The sequence below is a fragment of the Strix uralensis genome, chromosome 26 (assembly GCF_047716275.1).
Source record: "Strix uralensis isolate ZFMK-TIS-50842 chromosome 26, bStrUra1, whole genome shotgun sequence".
Lineage (NCBI taxonomy): Eukaryota > Metazoa > Chordata > Aves > Strigiformes > Strigidae > Strix > Strix uralensis.
The window spans coordinates 6,096,491-6,122,545 of NC_133997.1; the positions used below are offsets into that span (position 1 = coordinate 6,096,491).

General features: G+C 53.8%; 1 protein-coding gene across 2 annotated transcripts; it reads left to right on the top strand.

Annotated features, from left to right (window-relative positions):
* The first annotated feature begins 7,856 nt into the window (after positions 1–7,856).
* Positions 7,857–25,470, top strand: ADAMTS8 (ADAM metallopeptidase with thrombospondin type 1 motif 8). Of its 2 annotated transcripts, none has more exons than XM_074851004.1 (9): positions 7,857–8,926; positions 16,540–16,779; positions 17,002–17,134; positions 17,629–17,796; positions 17,997–18,295; positions 18,831–19,014; positions 19,580–19,752; positions 19,854–20,029; positions 21,834–25,470. In XM_074851004.1, exons 1-9 carry the CDS (start codon positions 8,312–8,314, stop codon positions 22,564–22,566), a joined length of 2,721 nt encoding a protein of 906 aa, XP_074707105.1. In that variant the 5' UTR covers positions 7,857–8,311; the 3' UTR covers positions 22,567–25,470. The 2 variants fall into 2 exon arrangements, with proteins under 2 accessions (XP_074707105.1, XP_074707106.1); XM_074851005.1 differs by lacking the exon at positions 7,857–8,926 and adding an exon at positions 13,954–14,062.
* The last annotated feature ends 585 nt before the right edge of the window (positions 25,471–26,055 follow it).

Consider the following 26,055-nt stretch of genomic DNA (forward strand, 5'->3'; position numbering starts at 1 on the left):
CACGCCGTACGGAGGATACGGGAATCTCCCCGTGCCCAGGGAGGCTGCTGGGGCAGCTGGTGCTGTGGGGAGGTAGAAAAATCTCATCGTGGGTGGGATTTTTTTTTAGAGCGGGACAGCGAGAAGGAGAGCAATGAAGAGTCCTCAGTAATCTGTGGCTGAGGAATAGATTTACTGACAGCAAAAAGCACCCTGACAGCAGGATGCCCAATGGGTCTTTCTCCCCTGCAGCAGCTCTGCTTCCACACAAGCTGGTTTGGGGCCCAGTAACGCTCCCAGGCTACCACTGCGCACCCAAGTCCTGCGTGTCCCGCAGCCCACGCTCCTTCCCAGCGCTCCAGGATGGTTTAACAGTCCAATTAAGTCCTTCTCACAGACAAGCTGGCCTTGATGTCATTTCAAGCCTCAACAAAAGCTGCAAGAACAGTTTAAGAATTTCTGCATATATGAAATATAAGCCAAGGCTGTTGCTTAAGACACAGAGCCCACAGCCTGCAGCCTGGCTCGTTTCGGTGCCAGCGCTTCCCCATGCTCGGTCGTGTGCCTTGCAGCTGAACTTGTGACCCAAAATAATCATCTGACTGTGCTGGGCTCAGTGAATCAGGGGTTTTGTCTGCTGGCCAAAGTGCAATGTGTCCAGGGATGTCGATAGGACCGCAGAGAGAGAACGGGCAGCACAGGGAGTGGAGGTGCGAGGGGGAAAAGACAGACACGACTTCAAGCATCTCGAGGTGCCAGGAGGGAGCTTCTCCTCCCCACAGCGCTGCCCCTGTTCAACAGGACGAGTTTATCCCAGAGACCGTAGCAACATCCAGGCTGGCACATGGTCCCAGAGGTGCCACCTAACAGCAGCAGCACCCAGCTCTGGGCTGAGCCTGTGGCTCCTGGGGACACTTTGGGAGTGAAGCTTATTTCTGCAGCCGCGCCGGGTTCCTGAGCGGGATGGGGAGGCTGTTGTTCTTCCTCCCATCCCTACCTCTGCTCTGTTTGCTTTTTGTGGCTTCATGTTTAAAGACGGCAAATCCTCATTCCCTTCACACGTGGCGGGCGGGCAGCAGCGCTTGCACCATCTCAGGAGGCCTTTGGTGCTCAGCACACAGCAGAAGACCCCGCAGAGTGGCACGTACGCTGAGCTGCGTGGAGCCTGGGGGGTCTCTGCTCTGCAGAGGTACCGGTGAGGAGCAGATGGGAAAAGGAGCAGAAAAAAAGCCCCTACGTGCACCATGAGAGCAACTCGGCTCCAAGTACCCCAGCCCAGAGGTCATTCAAGCCAGGGTTAGTCACTGCTGCCCCGGGAGCTCCAGCTCCTCCATCTGGTAGATCTTCTCGGCAGAGGATGAGTCAAACCGAACTGGTGGGACTTCCCCTCCAGCCTGGAGAACATCTGATTGCCTCCTGATGGGGAAAGGCAGGCAGAAAATGCGAGTGTTTTGGCTGGGCCTGAGCTGAGACCCGCTCCATCCCTTCAGATGCTGGGTTTTAGCTGGGCTTGCTCTGTCCCATGATGGTAACGGTGTGCCAGCATCTTTGGGGTCGAAGTCAGGGGATGGATCAAGCCTCCCCTGTCCTCACTCTCTGTCTGAACAGGGGGGACTCACCTACCCAAAGCCAGAGCTTTGTTTGCAAGCCAAATCATCTGCTGCCTTCATTTTCCTGCCCGTGGTGAGTAGAAAAGCTGCTGAGTATATGGAGCATATATCACCCTTAGGGATCACCCGTTACAGGCAGCTCCAGGGGCTACTGGCATATCTCAGAACACTCCAGACAAGAAGGAAGGCATATTTTTATTTTATTTTTTCTCTCGCTCAAGGCCATGATGTGATTTTCCCAGTCCCTGTCACTAGAGACAAAGCCCTTGAGCAGTCCCAGGGTTGTGGCATCTTCTCGGGGTGCTTCTATCTCCACAGCATGTCCCTCTCGAAGCAGCGTGGGCAAAGGGGAATTAATATCTCTGTTATGTCTCCTGCCAACACGAAGGGACAGATTCCTGCAAGAGAGGAGGGTCAGGGCCAGGAGAAAGCAGGCATGTCCCTTCTTTGGGGACCTCCTGGCCGTTGCTTACACCCTGCAGCCCTTTAGAGCCAGCCCAAGATAACACCTTGGTCTCACCCTGAATGTCTTTCCAGGCGTTCAGGGCTGAATCTGGCTGCTTTGTAGTTTGCCTGGTTTTAATGGAAATGGGCTGGATATAGGTGACCTAAAGGAGAGCACGTGGTAAGCAGGGAACGGAGATGGAAGATGCCTGTGGACCTCACCGAACAGCTACAGATATTAAGGTATATTAAGGTACATAAGGTAAATTCGGCTGCTACTTTGATTTTTCCTAGAAACCACTGTAGGGTAAAACCTATCTCAGTCAGGCCTAATCCATAGCTCACCCTGATCTTGAAATATCAGCGTGAGTTGGTCTGCAGTGTGGACCCTCCTTCTCCCACCTTCCTTCTGCTTCATCCCAAGTGTCTCTGGGAAGTGACGACAAGTTCTTTTCTTTCATCATTGCGATGCCGAGGGTGTGAATTTAGAAACAAAAAAAAAGCAAAAAACCACCCGAACCTCACATATCGCCTGGGTGTTCCAGTTCACAAAAGAAATAGTTTCAAACAGACCATTTGAGAGCTCCAGGCCAAAGATAGAGTGGAAAGGTTGTAGGCAGGGAAAAGCTGGCGTTGCAAGACGTTCACTTGTCTTGGGCTTGAAAGGTTGGCAGATCAGAGGCCTGGGCTCTCACCCAAAAGTTCAGGCTGTGCTCTCCAACTCGCCACCACATGGGCAGGAAGGAGGATCCTCTCCAGGGACTGAAGATGAGTCAAAGGTGAGTTGTTAGGCAGCTTTCCAGGAAAGAAAGGCTTGGAGAAAAAAATCTGACTGGGTCTAGACGGGGTCACTGAGGGAGAGATACGCAAGAAACCTAAGTACGTGGAGGTCTTTGTCACCTAAATCCTGCCCCATCTTTGGTCCAGGAAGATGCTGAATTTAATTAGATTTATTCTGGCTTGGATGATAGTGATTGGAGACGGGCAGGATGCTCTGCCTTGGGTTTCCCATGCAGCCCTTGCAGTTCTCCTACTCAACAGGGATGGCAACAGCACTTCACCCGCCCCGTGAGGGAAGAGGATCTGTGCTTTAAACATCTTCAAGCACACATCTGTGCACAACACAACAAAAATCAAATCAGCCTGCTCCCCCCCCAGCACAGGCGACACAGGGGAAGGATCCCTGCGCCTTGTCTCATTGCTCCTGGAGCAGGAGCATCGCTGCTGCCTTCTCACACGGTCCTGATGCATAATTTCACCTCTGGCATCTGGCAGGGCTTCGATATGGGAATACCAAGGTACGCTGAAAAAATCCTAAAGCTTGGTCTTGACTGATTTCCAGCCAGTGTTGCAAATCCTGGGATTGCTGATAGTTCATATACCCAGAAAGCATCCAAAATCCCCCCCTCTCGTCACCCCCCTCCTGGCATTGTCTCTCCTCTTTAAAGACACAGTTTTTTCCAGGGTGTTTTAAAACAGTAAGTGGACATTTAGAGGAGCTAGACAATGGTCCAACATATCCCCAAAAAACAGTATCACATGTTTCTTATCGTTCACACACACACCCCTTCAGCCTGAAAATTTATGACCCAGGACTACACAGCTCTATATTGTACCCACCTGCCTGAGACAGGGTCCTCCCACGATTTATTAGCTTTATGCGATGCTCATGTTAGAAACACATAAACCAAAGATACATAAAGGCACCAAGCTAGCGAAAGGGTGAAGCTGCAGATCTGGATAAGGCTGAAAGGTTGTCAAAATTATGCACATCTGGAATAAACCTGGGGTGCTGGAGATTCACAAGCCAGCTGCCGAGGGTGCTCGTCACTCAGGCAAACCATTATGAAGTTCATCCATTTTCATCAGCCCATAAACCATGTGAGAGTAGAATATGATGGGAGGGGGGATTCAGACAGGTTTTTTTTCTAGAGAAGAGTAATTTCATCATAACTTGCTGTATTTATTTAGCGCTATTTATGGGCTGGTTCATAGGAAAAGCAGCCGTAGGGCAGGCTTGGAATTCTCTGTCAAATTTGGAGGTTTTTAACTCCAGGTTTGACACAGCTTTGCAAGGGGTTTGGGGAAGAACCGGGTGATCCTTGGAGACTCTCCTCACTGATGTGTTGGTCTCCGGACACCCTGAAACCCTCAAGACCCAGCCGGGAAGTGGAGAAGCAGCTCCCCAAAGACCGCAAAGCCTGGGAGGAGGCTGCAGTGCTCGAAATAAGATTTAGCCCTTGATTTTGGAAATCTATAAACCTGCTTCCCTTACAGCCACACCTGCACGCAACTGGAGCCCAAAACCACCCTGAAGCAAGGTTGCCCTCTGGTGACACTTCTTTGCTCTGCAAATCAAGGTATGAGATGTAATTGGATGCAATAGATTGGATTACAAATCAAAATGCAATTAAAAACAAGGACTAAATATGGAGGTGCCTTAAGATGGTTTAGAAATCAGAGGTAGAATCTTTTCAAATCAAATTCAAATCAAAATCAAATCAAATGCAATCACAGCCGTGGTCCTTTGCTCTCGAGGCACCCAGCTATGGCACCCAGTTTTCAGAGGAGGCATCATCAGCTGGCAAACCGACACCCAGCCTGCCCTTTCCTAAATCCCAAAACACTGATTTTCCCCCACATTTAAGGGACCCATCAGGAATTACAGTTTTCCCCTTGCATCGCTCTCACAGCCACCAAACCCCCCGTGCCATCCATGTACAGTCTCCAGGGATGGGTTGCTGCACCGGGCAGGTTGGGGGGGGGGGGGGGGGCGCAAATATTGCACTAAGGGGAAGGCAAACCCAGGTTTTTTATGGGGTACGGAGGGTTTTTAGGTACCAAAAGCTAAACAACCACCACTTGTAAGGCAGGGGGGCCCTCTCGTGGCTGTGCTCGTGGTGGGGGTTCAATGCAGCGAGTATAGCTTTATACTAGGATGGCACATTTTGCTGCTTAATTAATTCACTTGCCCGTTCTCACTCGCTCCAAATCAAGCCCAAATCTCCCGTTTTCATGCAAACCTCAGGCAAGAAACCGTTTCCCTGAATCTCACTTGCCAACCTTTGCAGGTCAGATGGTTTCACTGAAGACAACTTGGCAGGACACAGGGCCAAGCCCCTGATTTAAAGCCCAGCTGCTTTTCTGGGAGAAATTTTTGTCATCCCACCTGCTTACTTTAAAAGGAAAACTAATGGAATTGTTTCTTTTGACATCAGGTGGGGTTTGCGCTGGCTGCAGGACCCCTTCACTCTCCTCTGGCTGCTGCAGCATCTGCTCGGTGGCAGCAAACTCTCAGGGATGGATTTAGGGTTTCCCACCAGGCAGCGTAGAGAGGCACTGACATCTAGTGGCAATATTTTTTTGAGATTGTAGCTGTTTTGTTGATAGCTCAAATAATTCTCCCAATTTTTTTTTCCCCTGGGCTAAGGGCAAAACCAACAACCCAAAACACCGCCCTGGCGCTGCGAATTGGGATGCGGTGCCATTTGCAGAGCAAGGAGGGCACAGCAAAGCATCCTGGAGCCCCCCAGAATGGGGCAATCTCGCAGCTGCGGAGCAGCAGATGCGACGTGGGCCTCATCCTAGCAGCCAAAATCCCCCTGGGAGGTGGATGCTGGGCAGCAGGAGCTGCGGGAAGGACGTAGGAGGGAACTGCCCGCTGCCTGGCTTTGGGGCGCTGGGGACGGGCAGAGGGGAGCAGGGCAGGCGTTTGCAAGCTGTTTGATCAAAAGGGTCTTTAAATCACAGTGACGAGGGAGTTAATGGCTTTCACATGCCAGGCGGCCCCATAGAAACGCAAGCTGCAGCCCCGAGTGGCAGCCGAGGTTTGGTGGCAGCGGGTTAAGAAGGAGGAACCCCAAAAAATCTTGGGGTTCCACCTCCTCTGCTGGGAGGAGCTGCAGAGGGGCAGCCAGGTGAGGTTTTGCCGTCTCCCAGCGTGCCTTCGAGCTGGTTCCTAACGAGCCTGGCGAGGCTCGTATGGGCTAGGAGAAATTCCAGCTACCGTTTGCAGAGCGAGCCGCTAATGAAAACCAGCGGTGCCTTCAAGCTAAGATGCAAGCGTGTCCTCCGAGATCAAAGATGCAGCTCGGAGAGCGGAAAGCTGGGAATAAATTGCATCCTGTCGGAGAGACGTGCCCCGTGTCGCCTGCAGCCTTACCTGTCCTAGTTCGGAGCAGGGGCACCACGGCTCCTTGCCCACCCTCCCATGGCAGAGCCAAGCCCGCTGAGACCCACACAGGCACCCTCAGCCGGGTTTGGGGTGGGGGGGGGCAGAGTCAGGGCTCGCTTTTGGCTTCTGGTCCTGCCTCTGCTCTTTCCTTCTGATTTTAAAACGCAAACTGAGTTTTGTCCCCAGCCCAGCGAAGCTGCAGAGGGGGGGAAAACCCACCGTGGCCACTATAAAAAAGCTGCTCCAGCTGCAGGCTGAGCTCCCTGCCAGGAGAGCAGCCAAGGCGCTGGGTGCTGAGGGACCACATTCAGTACACAGCCCTGGAGAGATGTCCCAGACCGAGCTACACCATGCCTGGGGTTGCTTTTACTATATATATATATTTTTTTTAATTATTATTTCCTCCCCTCCTATGGTAGCAAAAAAACCACACTTTAAAAAGAAGAGAAGTAATCAGAGCCTTGGCCCCAGGGCAGAGCTGCTATTTAAAGCCAGGGCTGTGTGTTTACTATATAGGTAGGGATGTGGCTTTTAAGTGGAGACAATAATAGAGGGGCAGATGTAAATACATCCTCCAGTAAAGGGAGAGCAGCCTTTAGCCCTGCACCCCATTGCTCAGCTGTGGCCTGACTCCGGTTTCCCGGGGATGCTGAGGTGCCAAACGCCGCTTTACACTTTCAGATCATTTTAGGATTAAGCTAAGGGGAAAAAAAAAAAAAAAAAAGCGGTGGAGAGGAGCTGGTCCTTGGGCTTGCATCCACAGCAAGGTTAAAGGAGCACAAGCCCAGTCCTGAGCGTGTGCTGTGAAAGGTTTAGAGAATCAGGGCGTGGAGCAGGTTAGGACCCACCACCCCCAGACTGTGGCAAGGACATCCCTGGATATCTCAGTGCCGCACAAAGGGCGCTCCAGAGGCCAGGAATCTCATGAACTAATGGGGAAGGAGGGCTTAAGAGGAAAGAAGGAGTAATCTATAAGGAGTGATTTCCCTTTCTCCATTACAGCTGGTTGTTCCCTGGTGCTGAGCGGCTTCCCAGCCAGGGACAGCGAGTTTCTGCCCATGTCCCCGTGTCTGCCACCGCAGAGCACATGACGGTACTACCTGGTTTTACAGCCTGAGACTTTCATACTCCTGTGGGATTTTCACTCACTGCAAGGGAATGAGGATGGGAAGAAAAACTCAGTCTGAAAGGGGGAGATCTGGGTTTTAAATAAAGTCACCCCCCCCCCCCCAAAAAAAAAAAAAAGAGAATAAAATAAAGTGACAGGAGTTGCTGGCTGCATTGTTTTATTCTCATAGGTATTTTCCACAAGCCTGATTTAGCCCGTTGCCTTATTCCAGCTGGAGGAAACCCCATGTGGACCCAGCTGTTTGCTCAGGGCATGGAATCCTCCTTGTGTGTGTCACTGTCGGAGCTTTCCCCACGGCCCAAAGCCCCCCCTGTCCCTGGTTAAGCCGAGGACATGGGAACCGAGGGGCAAAACCTCCCGAGGCACCTTCTGCCTTGCAGGCTGAAAGGAGATGCTCTCCAGCTGGCAACGGCCTGGTGCTTTCCACCAGCGAAGGGATGCTGGGGGGAATGGGAGAGGAATCAGTCCTTCACACCCCTGGGGCAAATCTTGACATGGCGGGGGGAGAACTGGGTGCTAGACCCCAACCCCTGGGGCAGCACCACCTCCCCGAGCTGGATCCTTGGGCAGGATCAGGCCCGGGCGGGCGGGCAGAGGCTGGGCTGAAGGGGTTAATGCTGGGAGAGTAACAGGCTGGAGTTGACACTTGGAGGCAGGCGGGGCTCCCGGCGCCTGATTGGCCTCAAATCGCATCCAAAAGTGGGTTGGTTTTTGGTTTGGGTTTTTTTTTTTAAAGTGTGTGGGTTTTTTTTTTTCTCCGCTTTTTTTTTTTTTTTTTCTCTTTCACTTCTCCTCCTCCCCCAGGCTCTGGCTGGCAGGGGAGGGGAGTGGGGAACAGCGAGAGATCAAAAATAAACCTCTTATGTCAAAGCCGGGGGGAGAAAGTATAAATACAGCGGGCTCCGCAGCCGGCGCGGAGGCTGCGGGGGAGCCGCCGAGAGCCCGGCGGGGCGGCAGCAGCGGGGCCGGGGGGCGATGGGGCGGCGGGCGCTGCTGGGGGGCCGGGCTCCGCTCCACCTGCTGCTGCTGTGTCACGCGTGGGCGCTGCCGCCGCCCCCCCGGGAAGCGCAGCCGCTGCTGCCCGCCCGCCTGCCCGCACCGCCGGGGCAGCTGGCCCTGCGCCTGGCCGCCTTCGGCCGCGCCGTCGTCCTCCGCCTCCGCCCCGACGCCGCTTTTCTGGCCCCCCGCCTCCGCCTCCAGCGCTTGGGGGGCCGGCGGCCCCCGGGACGGAGCCCCCCGCGCCGGGGTTGTTTTTATTCGGGAGCCGTCGAGGGGAGCCCCGATGCTCCCGCCGTGCTCAGCCGTTGCGGCGGGGGGGGGTTCCGAGCCGCTTTTCTCCTCGACGGGGCGGCTTACGAGCTGCAGCCGCTCGGGCAGCCCTCGCCCGGCCCCCCCTGGAGACGCCCGCACCGCCTCCAGCGCCGCGCCGCCCCGCCGGGCGCCCACCCCGCCGCCGCCCCCCCCGTCCCCGCCACCGAGCCCGGGGGGCCGCGCCGCCGGGCCAAGCGCTTCGTCTCCCAGGCGCGGTACGTGGAGACGCTGCTGGTGGCTGATGCCTCCATGGTGCGCTTCTACGGGGAGGACGTGGAGGTAAGGGCTGGCGGTGTTCCCCGTCCCCTCCGTCCCTCCTGTCCCCCCAGTCCCCTCCATCCCTCCTGTCCCACTCCATCCCCTTCATTCTTCATCCCCTCCAGCCCCTGTATCCCCTCCTGTCCCTCTCCAACCCCCAGTCCCCTTCATACCCTCTGTCCCCTATATCCCCTCCATCCCTCCCGTCCCCCGTCCTGTCCCCCGTCCATCCCTCCCATCCCCCGTCCTGTCCCCCGTCCATCCCTCCCGTCCCCCATCCTGTCCCCCCTCCATCCCTCCTGTCCCCATCCCCGCTGCCTCTCTGTGTCCCCCCCTTTCCTGTCCGGCCCCCACAGGACACCAGGGACCACCTTGGGTGAGCGCGTTACAGAGCTGGGGACGGGGCGGGGGACACTTTGGCTCTGTCCCCACCCCTCCTTGCTGCGTAGGGGCCGTAAATCCCTGGGGCAAACCCCTGCAGGGTTGATCTATGGGGTTCAGGCGGTGTTTGGGGACCCTTTCCCAGAGCCAGCACCCATCCCAGGGAGCCTGTGTCCGCACAGGCTGGACACCGTGATGTCCCCCCAGTCTGGTGACCCCATAGGTGGGGGACAGAGGGGGTTAATGCCTTTCTTGCTACAGGGAAAGAGCTGTGCTGCAAGGCGATGGGCTTAACTCCCTTCCGGATAGGAGCTTGGGCCAAATAGTAAATAAACCAGGGGCTGAGTAATGCGCAGCCCCGCTCCTGAGCCACCTGTTCGCAGCCGAGCAGATGCACGAACAGCCCTTTCCCCCAGCCACCACCACCAGAAATGCTCCCTCTCTTCCCACATGCTCCGGCTGCGGAGACTCTGCCCCCAGCCAAGCGTCGTGGAGACCCCAGGAGCGGGGGTCCCAGCCTCTCATCCCCCCTACATCCATCTCCAGGGCTGTTGACCGGCCACTTTCATTGGCGCCGGGTTATTTTTCGTGCCTCTTGCAAAGCCCCCGCCGCCGTGGTCCCTGCAGCGATGGGTTGTTCGGGTCCTCAGGTCCAGATTCAGGTTTGCAGGGTCTAAACGCACTCGGGTCTTTGCAAGGGGAAGAACCGCGCATCGAAGTTGCTCGTCCTCTGCAGTGGGTTGGTTGGGCTGTTGGAGGAGTCCTTGAGGCTGGAGCTCAGCAGGGAGCAGTCGGGCAGCTGAAACCAGGCTTTGGCAGCCTGGCTTTGCCATTTCTGCCCGCTTTATCCTTCCCCCCGGGGGCTTCATCTAGCTTCTCCGCTCTTAATAAAGCAGCATTTTATTTCCAGCCTTGCTCAGGCAGGGTCAGACCTTGAGAAACGCTAAACCTTGGAGCTCCAGCTGATTTCAGCTGCTCAGCATCACTCGGGTTTTGCCCCTTGCTTGGTATTTCTTTGCACGCCACCAAGGCAGGCAGGAACAGATAGCAGAGAGTCAAGGAGCGATGGAGATGACCCCCCACCCCCCTCTCCGAGCTCACAGCAGTCAAAAATAGAGTTTACAATGGAGTAATCTGAATTTTGAAGCAACAGGCATGTAAGTGGTGGTGGAAATGACTCTCCCTGTAGTGTGAAGCTGGTCTCTGATTCCCCAAGAGGACAGGAAAAAAAGAGTGTTGCATCTTCTGCAGCTGGTTGGGCACCCAGTGGTTCTAAAACAACACGTGAGGGTCTGCCTCCTGCTACAGATATTTGGGGTGGGGGAATCCTGATAATGCCCAGCTTGAGCTGAGGAAAAAGCAACAACCCTCTGGGTAATTCTGTGCCGTGGCAGCTCTTGGAGGCTGCTGAGCTGCACGTACACACAACCAAGGGGCTGAAACGCGGGTACCCTGCCCTGGTTTGGCTGGTACAGCCCTGGGGGTGGGTGATGCTGCCTGGGAGGTCCATGGCAGCTCCTTTAGTTATCAGGGAGTTTCCAGTCTGCTTGACTCCCATTTTACCTTCGTTTTTTTTGTCCCCAAGAGTTATATCTTTGCATCATCTCACAGGGTATTTCTTGATGGGGAAGGAGCATTTAAAGATCTTGTTTGGGATGAACAGAGCAAGAGCATATTTAAGTATTTGGGGGAAAACTTAACCAGCTCTGGTGTAGCAGTAAAAGAAAAAAAAAAAAAAAGCCACCTGCTGGGTTTCTGTGTCTTTTGTTCTCAGCAACAAAAATGCAGGGAGAAGCACGGTTGCTGCTAACTCAGGAGACCAAATAGCCATCGCGCTTCTCCCTAAATACCTACATTTTGTGGGCCAAAAAAAAGTGATGGCTTTTTCATGCTAGTGAGATCTTAGAGAGCTGGCTGGGAGATGCCTAGGGAGCAGAAATGTTGAGTCAGAAGAAACCATATTGATATAGTGACTTTTCTTCCCGTAACCACACTTTAATTACCAAATATTTATTAAAGGTCACAAGCATTGTTTGTATTCCCAGTTATTTTCTTGCATAAGCTGTAACAGCTCAAGTAGAAGATAGTCACCATAAGATGCATTCAAGTGTTGCAAGTTATTATCAATGTCATGCTGTTGTTGGGAAAATTCTATTAATGATTTATTTCTAATCAATCAGAGCCTTAAAGCTCAGCTGTTAACCTAATTTAGATAACACGAGCTTAATTGTACCTCCATCAATACTCATGTAAACCAGGAGGAAATGATTAAGTGAGAGCAGAACCAGACCTGAAATATGGGGGTTTAGTCATTCTTCTGGCTGGACGCTTGCAGGAATTGGGGTGTTTGGGGGGAAATTAGTAGCAGGACAGTGCTGAGTAATAACACTTGTGAGCAGCTGGCAGGTCGTGGAGGACTTGGCAGGATGAGACCTGTGGTGATTAGGAAAAGCCCCCTTAAATTGGGATGGGTGCGAGGCCCCAGGCTGGACACACAATTTTTCCTTTACATTTTTCCTGTCGAGGACCCAAAATACTTGGGGAAAAAAAAAAAAACCAGACGGTGAGCATCACTAACAGAATTAAGTGGGGGTTTTGAGTGGGGGAAACTGAGGCAGGAGACGGTGGAGGGGCTCATCCCTCTGACATGCAGAGGAAAGGGCACTGGGGCTGAGCACCTGCAGCCTGCACTTGTGGAGATGCTCGTCGAGGCCCGGGGGATGTTTGCCGAGACACCTAAAGCAACAGGCGGTTACAAAAACCGGCCGCAGCATCTCCAGCCAGTTGGCAGCAGAATCGGATTCCTGTGGTGGGATTTCTCCAGTCTCTTGGGTGCAGATGAGACGCGTTTCCAAGCTTTCCTCTGCAAACATGATGGCTGCGATCCCCTTTTCTTTCCCCCTTGCTCTTGCAAGCACGGAATCTGCGATCCGCCAAAAGCCAGTGATGACTGAGGACAGGGCAAAATCAGATTGGTCTGATCAAGGCAGGATTCCTCACCTGACTTCTGTGTTTTTTCCAGGCATATTTACGAGGTTTTAGGAGTGCTGTTGCAATCCCTTTCCTCTAGAACCAGGCGGGTGCTGGAGTGCACGGCACGGGGCACTGCTGGGGTCCCGCTGTCAGCTCTCCCACACCTGGATTGACCATCAAAGTGACCTTGGAGGTAAAGCCAAAGCCACCCTGGAGCCTCAAGTCCCCTCGTGTCCGGCTCCTAGGCTTGCTTTAGGATATTTTGCAGCTTGAGCGGGTGAGTTCGCTTAATCCCTTGACAAAAGGAGCCGGCCCCTCCTGAGCCCATCCCAAAGGCAACCGGGATGGGATTAAAAGGGATCTTTGCGAAGCAAAGGGGGACCTGCGCGGATGCTCTGGGATTTGCCCCCCCGGTGTGACCCCAAGCCTGCATCCGCTTTGGTGCGAGGGGTCGGAGGAGCGGGCAGCCTCCCTAAATCTTCCCCCTGGCCGATGCAGTCGCTTCCTCGCTTCGCCCCGTAATGTCAAACAGCTGCTGCGTTTCAGCCCCGCCGCTGGCGCGGTCACCGCCGATTATCAAGGGCTTCGGTATGAAAGGCGCAGCGTGAAGGGAGCCGGCTCCCACCGAAGCAGCCCAGGAGCAACTGCAAACTGCAGCGCTCCTGCCCCAAGATGCTCTCGGGACGGGGTTTTGGCTTCACGTTTATCCGTGCCTGCAAAGAGGTGGTGGCAGTCCTGCGTGTGCCTCAGTTTCCCCCAGCTCTGAAAAGGGATAACCGCTGCTTTGGTGGGTCAGCCCCAAATACCCAGCAGGGAGGGAAAGAGAAGAGGGGAAAAACGATGTGGTAGATGGAAAAGGCAGAGAGCCAGGAAGGCAGGAGGGCAGCCAGGCACACCGGCAGGCTGGCAAGGTGTCCCCCTCGCCTCCGGCATGCCCCCCATTTCCCTTGGCTGCCGCCAGCATTTTTGCAAGGAAATTCTTGGCCCAGGCTTCAAACTGCAGGAGGAGGCTGGCAGGGCGGCCACCGGCCGCTGTGGGTATCCGAGCCGGGAGGCCAGCACGCAGACATCGCTTCAGGGGAGACAGACAGGCTGGGATATGTTTTTACCAGTTGTTTTTTAAAAGTTGGGCAGCCCTCGCATCTGACCCTGTGTTTTCTTCCTCCCATCTGTTTGCGCTCCAGAAATCTCAGCGTTTCTTTTTTTTTTTTTTTTTCCCCCTTACAGAAACGCTGGCTTCTAGGGAGAAAAGAGAGGGGGGGGAAAAAAAAAAAAACCCAAACCCAACAACCATATGAACAAACAAACAAACCTACAGCCCCAGGTCGAGTTGAGCATTAATCTCCACGAGCTGGGGAATGTGTCGGAGGGAGGCGAGTTGTGCCGGGGTGTTGCACGGGTGCTCCCTGCCATCCTCCTGTGCTGGGTGGGTCCGGCGATATTAGATCATTACGTACATACCACAATAATAGTCAGTGTCTGTGTAAGAGCAGTTTCTCCCCCCCAAAATAATAACAACTAAAAAAAGAAACCAAAACAGTTTGGGGTTCCTGCAAAGGAGAACGTAAGCAGAGATTTTGCAAGAGCCTGTATCGGAAAGCGAAGTCCTTCAGCATTATCAGGTTAAAAACAACCACTTCAGTTCCCCGTGCTCTGATTTGTGTTTATTTTCTCCACTGCTGACCCTCTGCACGTGCTGTTTGCTGCCGGGCAATGCTGGTGGTGCCTGCGCGTGTCTGGCTCAGGGCTCTCGAGAAGCAGCGGTGCTGTGGCAGGAGGGATATCCGAGCTGCTGTAATGCAGGTGTGTTGGAAAAAAGGCATGCCCCTTTATTTTGGGGTGGGAAATGGGTGGAATTTGATCTCCTTGAGACCATAGGGAATGAAGGATTGCAGCCAGGGGAAAAAGAGGGAGGTTTGGGGAGGCATCACCAGGCAGTAGAACCCCCTGCAGCGGGGTGGCTCAGCTGTGATACTCAAGCCTGGCCATAAAAGCAGCACATAGGGCAGAGAAGGGATGCTCCCCCCATCCTCTGCAGCTTGGACTGCTGTCCTCTCCCCCCAGAGCAGGTAAGGGGCTGATTTTCCAGCTGTATTTACCAGTTGGACAGAAATCCCATCAAGATCTCTTGGGATGCTGGTTGGAAAAGTCAGGGTAGTGCCTCGCAAGGAGGCAGGAACAAGGCTGTTTGTGCCTCTGGGCTCCCCAAAACCGACCCCGTGGCTGCCCCGCATCTGATCCCGATACCCCCATCCTCAGCCTCAACGCTGGGAGGGAAAACCTGGAGAAGGCAGCGTTCCCTCCTGGGTGGCTCGTCAAGCCAGAGCCTGTTTGCAAAGGCACAGGGAGGACGGGACAAGCGGGATTCAACTCATCTGCAGCCGGTTGTTGGCCGAAAGCGCTCAGTCAGCCTCTCCTGAGCCCTGGGGATCCCGTAATTTGCTTTTGGCCCCAGCTCCAAACCCTTGGCCAGGCCAAGGCGGTGCAGGTGGATTGCTGCTCTCCCTGGAGCAGTCAGGGTCCATCTGAAGCCCAACCAACTCCTGCACGATCCAGGGATGGGTATAAATAGACACCAGATGGTGGAACAAGTGAATTTGACCTTTTAATCTGCACTAAATAGCTGTTTGTTCGGTTCGCTTTCCATCTTCGCTTTCCAGGCGAAGGGAAGGCGGACGGATGTTTTCCGAGTCCCTCCGTTCCTGCTGCTGAAAGAGTTTCTTGGCTGGATGTAACCCCGAGGACGCGAGGGTCGGTGTCCTGGGGGATCTGCGGTAGGGACTGAGAGCTCCCAGGTAACAACCACCAGGATGGAGAGAAACCTGTAATGGGTTAGCAAAGGACGGGGCAGGATTTTCTTCCTCGCAAGTGATGGATGATGCCATGATGCACAGCTCCAGCGTAGAGCATCCTTCTAGGTCTTCACGCAGGTCATTTTAGGAAGGCTTTGTGATATTTTTAGGAAGTTCCCGATAGACTTTTCCCCATGGGGTAAACAATTCCCCCAGTCCCCTGAAGCAACCACTCGCAGGGATCTCGCCTGGGTTTCTTGCCTCGGCGGTGACTTCTCTGTGACATTTGTTGCATGCTTCGGGCTGGGATGTGAGTCATGTCACAGAGATCTGGCCAGTCTAAATAAACCAGTCTATTCAGTGCTCCCATCATCCTTGCTGGGGCCTGCCCTTGGATAATGAGCCGGGGAGGACTTGGGATATGTCTTGCTGAAGCAAAACATCTGTTTACATGGAGCTGCCAGTGACGGGATAAAATGTGGCAGAATAATTTAAAATAGCCACAAGTGCCCTGGGCGAGTGGCTGTCGGTGCAGCAAATATGCCATCGCTGTTGGGGCGGGGGGGAGTATCTCCCTAAACATCTCCCTCGTTTGCTAAGAAAATGGCGTTTTGTGCATATCACTGTCCCGGCAGCATCGTGATGGATGAGCGCACAGAGCTGGCTCCACTCAGGAAATAAGGATTTTGGGTGAAACTCAGCCATCGGACAGGGTTTCCACGAGTCCTTCCAGTTTAATTAGATAGTGGCGCTGAAGCGAGACCACGGGGTGTAATTCATCTGGGGAGGAGAGAAGCCACTTTCTCTTTCCCAATACTATATTGTGTAATAGCTGCATTTTTTTCTTCTGACTCTGGGCCATGAATGGGTGCCAAGCAGAAGAGGAATTTCGATGCTCCGATAAGATGTTTACATCAGCCTAAACACCGCTGGCGCGTTTGACATATTAAGTAATCTCTGGTCGTCCCAGTCGCCCGAGCAGGGAATGCTGCTGGGCGAAGACTTGGCCATCAAAGTGCTTTAGCCCCAGTTTGTCGCTGAGGATGTTGGGCTCAAACTCTGCCGACCAGCACGGGCAGGAGTTTCACAGCAATGCGAGGGTGGTTTTGCACCAGGGAGATGTTGCGCATGAGGCGGTTCCTACCCAGGGGCAGTGAGGGCAAAGTTAATGCTTTGGGAATATGCGAGAGCATGCACTCGGACACGTGAGGTTTTCCCGAAGGGTCTCTGGGTGCAAAGGGTTCGTGGCAGGTGAGACACGGCGGCTGGAGAAGGGGGATGCAGGGGTGGGCTTGTCCTGCCCATCCTTCCCGCCGGCACGGGGTGTAAAGCATCACGTACAGAAAAGGCAACACTTAGTCCATCAACCCAGCTGGCTGCCTGAGTCGGTCTGGAGAAATGAGGCTGATTTCTCCTTTCCTAACAAAAAAAAAGAGCCTGATGGCAAAGTTTCACCCAGGCTTCGCCTGCCCCTCTCTCTCCCCGCAGAACCATGTCCTGACCCTGATGGCCATGGCGGCTCGCATCTACAAGCACCCCAGCCTGAAAAACTCCATCAACTTGGTGGTGGTGAAGGTGCTGGTGGTGGACGAGGCAGCAGCGGGGCCGGAGGTGTCCGACAACGGCGGGCTCACCCTGCGCAACTTCTGTAGCTGGCAGCAAAGGTTCAACCCCCCAAGCGACCGGCACCCGGAGCACTATGACACCGCCATCCTGCTGACGAGACAGGTCTGAAGGGTCCCTGGGGGGAGAGGAAAGGGGTCGAGGTGTCCCTGGAGGGAGAGGAGGGATCCCCCCGCCACGCAAAGAACGGAGCTTGCAGCAAAGCGATTGGGGGGAGTGGTTACATTCGGGGTGCAAAGCACCAGTGGGGTTGCCCAGCTCCGGAGCTGTCGAACACGGGGACCCCTTCGCCCTGCCTTATCCCCCCTCGGTGCTGCTCCCAAACAGGACTTCTGTGGGCACCAAAGCTGCGACACGCTGGGAGTGGCCGATATTGGCACCATGTGCGACCGCAACAAAAGCTGCTCGGTGATTGAGGACGAGGGCCTGCAGGCAGCCTACACCCTGGCTCACGAACTGGGTAACGCATCCCTTCCCGAGGGGGTTTCTGCTTTTTCAGCCCGGCGTGGCCAGCCCCGCTGCTGGCAGGGGATGTAGCACAGCCCAACACCAGCATCTCCCGGCTGGGTACCACCCGCCAAGCCCTGGGCAGCGCTGGGGAGCTTCTGGCACTGGTAGAAGCTGCTTTGCACCAGCAGAGGTGCTTACAAGCGACTGAGTTGGTGTAAATGGGTGGATTTACCTGATGTGGTGAGCTGAGGCGTGGGATCAAGCACTTCTCCCCCTTGGTTTGCCACTCCTAGAGATGCGTTGGCTAATCTGAGCGGCTCTGCCCTGCACGCAGCGGGTTGTACCTTGGAGACACCTTGAGTTTTGTTTATTGCTTCTGATTTATCGAAGCAAATAGCTTTTTTCAGCCATAGGAACTGCCTGATGACTTAGAGATGCTCCCTGCTGCCCGTGCATCATCTGGGGCTGGGAGGTTGTGGCTCACCGAAGCTCTCTGCCCCCCAGGCCACGTGCTCAGCATGCCCCACGACGACTCCAAGACCTGCGAGCGGCTCTTCGGGCCCCTCGGCAAGCACCATATGATGGCCCCTCTCTTCATCCACTTGAACAAGACCCAGCCCTGGTCTCCCTGCAGTGCCATGTACCTCACCGAGTTCCTGGATGGAGGGCACGGTAAGGCTTCATCAGCAGCCTCGTCGCTCAAGACAACCTCTTCCTTAATTGCTCAGGCTCTTTGCAACGCCTGGAGGGGTGTGTGGGATGGAGAGGGAGTCAAATCTGACCACGGGCAGAGGTTTGGGGAGCCATTCTTTGTGCAGTCCATGGTGTCAAGCCTTGATGCATCTCCAGCCTAATTCTTGCACCTTACCCAGGCGACTGCTTGCTCGATGCCCCGGCCAACCCCCTCTCCCTTCCTGCTGAGCTGCCCGGCCAAGGAGCCCTGTACAGCCTGGACCAGCAATGCCAGCAGATCTTTGGCAAGGACTTCCAGCACTGCCCCAACACCACGGAGGAGGATGTCTGTGCCCAGCTCTGGTGCAGGACCGGCAGCGGGGAGCCCCTTTGCCACACCAAGAATGGCAGCTTGCCGTGGGCCGACGGCACCCCCTGCAAAACCGGCGGGCTCTGCTGGGACAGCCGCTGCATCCCACAGGATGCCCTGAAACCCCAGGTAACGGGTGGGATTAGGGACTGACGGGCTGGGCCTTGACCCTTTGGGATTCCCAAACCTCTCACCCCAGTGGTGCTGCCTCTTGGACTAGCTTTGGATTTGCCTGATTTGTTTTCTGGACATCTCTCTTTCAACAGCACCTTTCATGAATCTTTATTACCGGCAAGCCTGGCTTGTAGATAAACACTTCCATGCCTTTTGCCAAGGCATGGGCTGGTCTGAACCAGAGCAAGCAGCTGCAGTTCTGCAATTAAATCATCGCTTTTTGCCCTGCCGGGGGAATTAGCAGTGATTTCTGAGTCAGTCAGCAAAGTACTTAAACCCAAGCTTAACTTTAGGCATATGGACAGACTGGTGGAAGTCAGTAATAACTTCATGTGAAGTATGTGCTTAAGTGCTTTAGGGCCCCAGCTGGTGACATGGGGAGAGGAGCTGGTTTTAATGTTGCTCCAGATCTTTGCTCGCCCTGGGAGCGAGCAGCTGGGGATGGATGGGCTCAGGGACAGATCTAGCAGCTTCTCGTGGCCTCTTGCAGCCGGCGGTGGATGGCGGCTGGGGCCCATGGAGCCCCTGGGGCTCCTGCTCCCGGACGTGTGGCGGCGGCGTGCAGTTCTCCTTCCGCCACTGCGACAGCCCCAAGCCCCAGCACGGCGGCAGATACTGCGAGGGCCAGCGCGCCAAATACCAGTCCTGCCACACCAACGAGTGCCCGCCCGATGGTAAGCCCAGCTTTGCAAAGCCACCCACCCACACGACAAAAGGAAGCCATTCCCAAATGCACGCTCACCTCCCACCCCCGTTTGTGCAGAACCCATTAGCAGGGATTGCTCAGCTCTCCCTTGAATATTCATATTGGGGGGGGGGGGGCGGCAATAACCTTCTGCTGGGGGCTGTGATCCCACAGAGGTGTGTGGCATCCCTCCTCTCCTTGCACGCTTGCTGCATGCTCCTGCTATCCTCGGGAGGACAGCAGTTCCTGCTGGCTTCCTGCGGCTTTTGGGTCACGTTTCGCCTTTCACACAGAATCACAGAATCATTCAGGTTGGAAAAGACCCTTGGGATCATCGAGCCCAACCCTCAGCCCGACTCTACAAAGTTCTCCCCTACACCACATCCCCCAACATCTCATCTAAACGACCCTTAAACACACCCAGGGATGGGGACTCCACCCCCTCCCTGGGCAGCCTATTCCACTCTCTGACCACTCTTTCTGGGAAACATTTTTTCTTAATGTCCAGTCTGAACCTCCCCTGTTGCAGTTTAAAGCCGTTCCTTTCCTTTCAGGGAAAAGCTTTCGGGAGCAGCAGTGTGAGAAGTACAACAGCTACAACTTTACGGATCTGGAAGGGAACCTCCTGGAGTGGGTTCCCAAGTACGCAGGAGTGTCACCCCGAGACCGATGCAAGCTCTTCTGCCGAGCCAGAGGGAGGAGTGAATTTAAAGTCTTCGAGGCCAAAGTAAGATATCTGGTGATGATAATTCCTATCGCCCCTCGTTACCCCATCTCACATCAAACACACACCCACAGCCATGCCCTAATTGCTCCTCCGCCCCCCAGGTGATCGATGGGACGCTGTGCGGACCGGAGACCCTCTCCATCTGCGTCCACGGGCAGTGCATCAAGGCTGGCTGCGATCACATAGTCGGGTCCTCCAAGAAGTTGGACAAGTGTGGGGTGTGCGGCGGCAACGGCTCGACTTGCAGGAAAATATCCGGCTCGCTCAACCGATCCAAGTAAGGGGAGAAGGGGTCTGCAGAGATGGGCTGGGGGGAGAATAAACAGCTTCCCATCTCACTCTCCTTTCTTTTTTTGTTGCAAGAGTGCTAGGTTAGGAATATTAAGACTCTTCCTAGGTCATGCAAAGCCAGTTTGCTTTCTGTACCAAAAGCATCACACCTAGCTGCAGATCTTGTTTGCAGTAGCCGGACTTGAGGAGTGCTTGGCTTCCCCTCCACACCACCAACTTGGGCTTGCAGCCATGCAGACACCCTCAGCCGAGTGGCCTTGCAACAGCCTGGTCTCCTTCACAAACTCCAGAGCTTACGCTAAGTTTATTTCGGGGCAGTGTTATGCAAGCCAAGCAGAGTTTGTTTCCTAAAATAGTAGCTGGTGCTGACACCGGCGATGGGCTCGGTACGCCACTGCAAGTAAATCTGCTGCCCCGAGGAGTTCACAATATGCATCTCACCCCAACGCAGCAAGCTGGACACGTTATTTCGAGGGCTGATGCGGGATATAAATAGTTCAATAACTTTTCCCTGGGCTTAGGGGTGAATTCCAGTCCTGGGACATGGGCATCAAGGCAGCCGCTTCCCTCGCCCGAGATCTCCGTTGCTTTGCCAAAGAGCTGAATTTAAGGCTTTTGTTGAAAAGGTCATAACAAAAGCCCAACGTGTCCAATTCCATGCGGCGAGGTGACTCACGCAGTCAAATTAGATTTCCTAAATGGTTTCCTTCCAGGGAGCCAGCTGAAATGGGGCTTCCACTCTCCTATGAATTGTTTGTGGTTGACTAAAGAGAGATTAGCGTGGTAGCTACAGCCAAGAAGAGATCCCATTAAGATCAGGGTTAGGGAGGCCAGGGTGACTGAGAGCAGGGTTTGACCCGAAGGCTTTATTCCAAAATACTCTAAACCTAATTACCGACCACAGCATCAACCGTGGGGATGCGTGGAAAACAATCCTGCCGGCCCCACGGCGTGAGTCACGCCAGGGTGACATTTTATTATAGCGACAAGTAATTACTGGGTGCTGAGGGCTCGAGTACCGAAGCCTTCCCAGTCCTGTTCTGGGAGCTGTGGTGCTCTGGGGATGGGCTCTGGCTGGCTTTGCAGGGAAGTCCTTCCCTGGCCTGGGAATGTCCTCTGTGCCCTCCAACAGGAGCTCTTCTGCACCGTGGTGGTGGCTGCAAAACCCTTCCAAAGATGAGCTCAGAGTGCAGAGATGCCCACTCATGGATAAGGGATGGTTTTGCTGCTGTAGTGCTTGCTGTCTTGTAGGAAAGGCTTTCGAGTTCATATCAAGCCATCGACAATACGAGATGTCTGTTGGGTTAACTGTTTAACTGCTGATCTGGTTTTAGCAGCAACATCTGGCCGGTGTAGGTATTTTCTATGCGTACAGCACCTACAGCACCCCGACTCTCTCCTATTCTGCTGTTCTATATCTATTTATTCTGCTGTTCTATATCTATATCTATCGCTGTTGCTATCCTTCAGCATCACCAGTGACAGCACCGCTGGGCAGAGCCAGGCTTTTAGTCCCAAACACTTCATCCGTTTCAAAAGAAAGGGAGTAAGGGGAAATTTCCCTCCGAGGCTGGTAACCGTGGGGCTGTTCGTTTGATTGCATCGCTCATTTTTGCATGTAATTCAGCAAGATCTTCCAGCTGAGCACACATCTGGCACGGCTGCAATATTTCCAGCTCCTGAGCGCTCTGGGTTACAGAGGAACGGCTTCAGAGCCACAATCCCACTCGCCAAGTGGGTCTCCTCTTAAGAAGTCCAGGAAAATAACCGTGTCCCTTTGCCTCATGCAGATACGGCTACAACGACATCGTCACCATCCCCGCCGGAGCAACCAACATCGACATCAAACAGCGCAGCCACCGAGGGGTCCGTCACGACGGGAATTACCTGGCCCTGAGGACCCTTGAGGGCAAATACCTGCTGAACGGAGACTTTGCCATCTCGGCCATGGAGCAGGACATCCTCATTAAGGGGACCATCCTGAAATACAGCGGCTCCATGACGACCCTGGAGAGGCTGCAGAGCTTCCGACAGCTCCCGGAGCCTCTGACCGTCCAGCTGCTGACCATCGCCAGTGAGATCTTCCCACCAAAAGTCAAGTACACCTTCTTCATCCCCAAGGACGTCCCTTTCAGCAAGCAGAAGGGCAAAGAGAAGAAGTCGGCCAACGTCATCCGACCGATGCTGACCTCCCAGTGGGTCCTGGGCGACTGGTCTGAGTGCTCCAAGACATGCGGCTCCGGCTGGCAGAGGCGGACGGTGGATTGTCGGGATGTGGAGGGTCAAACCTCCTCTACCTGCGACAGAGCCCTCAAGCCTGAGGACATCAAGCCCTGCGGAGACGTCCCCTGCCCGCTCTGGCGCCTGGGTCCCTGGTCCCCCTGCTCCCAAACTTGTGGCGAGGGCGTGCGGACACGCAACGCCTCTTGCATCGATTACGCTGGTAAAATCACCGCCCCGGAGAAATGCAGCTCGCCAGGGCCACCGCCGGCCACCACCGCCTGCATGCTGCGGCAGTGCTGAGCCGCGCCGCGACGGGCTCGGCGGCGATGCACCGCGCTGGCAACGCTGGGGCAGGACGGCGAGGACGCCGCGGGCTTGCTCGCTAGACGAAAAACCACTCTCCAGCGGTTCATCCCCGCCCCATCGACGTCTACCTCAGAGGGGGGAATAACAGCGGCAAAACGGGGAGGAATCACTTCTTTTCCTTTCTTTCTTTCTTCCTTTCTGGCTGGCCGCTTGCAGGCAAGTTGTAATTTAAGGGGAAGAATAAGCGTATCTGTAAGGTGTTCCCAAAGAGCTGTCCTTAAACATGAGTGCAGACTGTTTGTACGGTTCGCTGGGGTTTGTTGCTGGAAAAAAAAAATGCAGAGCCTGCTTTTTGCCATCGCCCCGTCCCAGCTGCAGGTCAAGGAGGTCCAGGGTGGGCGGCTTTGATAAAATCGGGATCCCTCTGCAAAAGGCTTGGATCGGGTTGCCGTCCCCTCCCTACAGCAGCGTGGGTGTCCTTGAGCTTGAGGAGTGTTTTATCAGCTGTGGGCTTAGCTTGGGAGATAACTGGCTCATCTGGCTGGAAGTGGGAACAAGCTGAGGGCCGGATCCTGGCACGTGTTAGGCAGGAGGACAGGCGAGATGGTCGTAGCCATTTCTGCTGGGTTTATAGTCTACAAGGTGACAAACCACTGCCCCCAAACACCCCCAGCATCTGCAGGGTCTTTCCTAGAGCTGCAACCCCATGCCTCGATTTCCTCAGCTATAAAACCAAGGCTTAATTACACCTGATCTGGCTTGCAGGGCCACCATGAGAATTAATTACTTACTAATTCTGCAGTGCTTGGACTGTGGAATGCCTATTGCAATACCCGGTCCCCCCTCTGGAGTCGATACTTGGGTGTGCCAGCCTTTCCTCTCCCATCCTTGGCTTCCAGTCCCCTGCGTGCTCATTTTCTCAGCTCTGCTTTAATTTTGGAGATCAGTTGCTAACCTGGCTTGCAGCAGGGATGAGCCCGGGATCTGCAGATGCTGAGCCTCTTTCCCAGCCCACCGTAGTGACTGGTGCTGCTCTTCACCTCTGCTTTCCTGGGATACATGAAGAATCTCAGATCTGGTGCCAGGCTCCAGCCTTGCTCGAGTAATTCTTGGTCTAAAACCGAGCCTGGCAAAGCTGGAGCTCTTCCTTCCCGGTGGGGAAGAGCTAGGCCCCCTCTCCCCAGCCCAGCCACTGTCTGGCCCCGGCACAGATGGCGGCTCAGTCCCTGAACTTTCCCCCTTTCGAAGCGATCGCTGTCCGTGTGCTGGCAGCAGCCAGTCCCTGGGGAGTGGGGATGGAATTTGGAAAGGTTTTGCCATCACTGGATGAGCGATTTGGTATCTCCAGGCTCCCCTCGATGCCCCTTGCTGCTTCCCTGCGGATGCCCCTACCCTGCCTCGGCTCCTCCTTTGGCAGCAAAATGCTGAATTTCCAGTGGGAACAACCTTTTTGTGGTAGGAAGGGGAGAAGGGCTGGAGGAGGAGGACTTGAATTTGCGGTGTCTGAGCTTCCCCATTTGCAATTATGGAGCAAATCCTTTTTCTTGTTGCTTTTGCCTGACTTAAGATCGTGTGAGACCCTTTTCTCACTGGCCAGGCAGGTTTGAGATGGGACTGTGGGGTGAGCTGCTCCCCCAAAGCCATGCCAGAAACCTTATCATTAACTTGAAAACCCGAGATATTCAGCTTTTATCTCCCATAGATGATTCCTATTGAAACCAATGGGCTACAGCCAAGGACTGAGGGTACCGAGGGCTTGGCTCTTTTTTTTTTAGGAAAGAAAAAAAAAAATAAAGGCCAGCTGCAGAGTTTGGATGCAGAGCTGTTTGTTCAGACCTACCTTCGGGCAATGTTCTGCGTCTGCTAATTAATCTCCAGGAATTTAAGCCCTCTCTCGCTCTACCAAATAGCTGGATGCTAAAGTCATGTAGCCTTGCAGGGTTATTTTCTTTTTCCCCTTTGAGTCTGCGAGGGTTTTAACTCAAAGGCCAGCGTGTGTTTCCTCTCCAGCATCATAACCAGCATTTAGGATGGGTCAGAAATTTCAGTCTGAGACGGTGCCAAGGAAAACGTCTGTATTTATCACACAGGAGTCGTGCACGCCAAGGGTCTCTTCCAGTTTTTTTATATTCACTGCGCGGTTGCTTAGCCAGAGCTTCCTAGATACAGAAACTCCCTAGATGCAAAAACTCCCTTCCTAGATGCAAAAAAACTCCCTGCTGTGGGCAAATCCTGCTGCTTTTCCAGCAAGGAGGAGGATGGGGACCCCGCTGGGAGCGGGGGGACTGCAGGTGGCGATGCTCGGTTGAGGTGTGGGGTCTGGGTGATGGTCAAGTGGGATTCCTGCCCTAGCCTTCCCGTAGAAACACGTAGCCTTTACGCTGATTTAAGTCAAAGAGGTTATATATTAGGATATATATATGTATATATATGTTTCCCTTCAGTGAAGGATTGTAGCAATGTACTGAGCCTCTGTGTTAGGTATTTATTATGAATTTCTGTTTGGTTTTGTACAGTAGCTGTCTGGAAAGGAGAGAGGAAAAAAAAAAAAAAGGAAAAAAGAAATTAAAAAAAGACTGTGTTTTAACATGCTGCTCCCACATCCCCACTCCGAGACCTGCAGCGGGGTCGGAGAGGGGACGTCTCTGCTCATCGTTTAACCACTTTGGTATATGACTGGTGTCACCCTCCTCCCTAGTGCCCCCAGATCAGGGTGCAATTGCCAACCGAGCTGTGTAAGCATAACAAATCTAACCAAAATTATGCTTTGGACTTTCATTTAAAGGGGGGAAAATATAATTTTCTGGTTTTTAGCCTTTTGTTTGTATTTGTTTTTAACTTTGAAAACAGTCTGTGACTCTGCCTTTACCCCTTCAATAAAGGATTTTCTGCCTCTTACCTTTTTGCATTTGTCTCTATTTGCACTTTTCTCAGGATATTTTTTTTTTAGTCTCTATCCCAAGAGCAATACTTTAAACCTCCCTTTTCCATAGCTTATTCAGCTATAAATAAATGGTCATTCAAGATGCCAAATTGAAACATTACATGGCAGAGTAGACAAAACCCAGGGAGCAAAAATTATTCCCCAAAAGTTTTGAATCACCTGTGTTTTGCAGACTGCTTAGGAGCACTTACCTCCTCTCTATATATACATACATATAGATAATTCTGCTACTTACTAGGAGGTCATACAGCCTAAACAGAGCTAAAACAGAGGGGATGCTGGCTCCTTCACTTAACTACATAATAAATATAGGTAGTAGGAACTCAGTGCTGTCTCACTAGGTGCGGTGTTGTCCTGTGAAACACAGGATTGCTGAAATTTGGTATATGGCAATGCAGATCTTGGAGCTATCTCATTGGAATAACCATGGGCTCATTACAAGGTAATTTGCATGTCTTTGGGTCAGATGGGCTCTGCAGCTAGGTGAAAGCACAGCCTGATGTGGCACAGTGGCTGTGGTTTAGTTTCTGTATATTGGG

Excerpts from the sequence above, each read along its gene's own strand:
- ADAMTS8 (XM_074851004.1), top strand. The coding sequence starts at position 8,312 with ATGGGGCGGCGGGCGCTGCTGGGGGGCCGGGCTCCGCTCCACCTGCTG. Across the intron at positions 18,296-18,830 it reads AGGATGCCCTGAAACCCCAG|CCGGCGGTGGATGGCGGCTG; the intron begins GTAACGGGTGGG and ends GGCCTCTTGCAG. Across the intron at positions 19,015-19,579 it reads CAACGAGTGCCCGCCCGATG|GGAAAAGCTTTCGGGAGCAG; the intron begins GTAAGCCCAGCT and ends CTTTCCTTTCAG.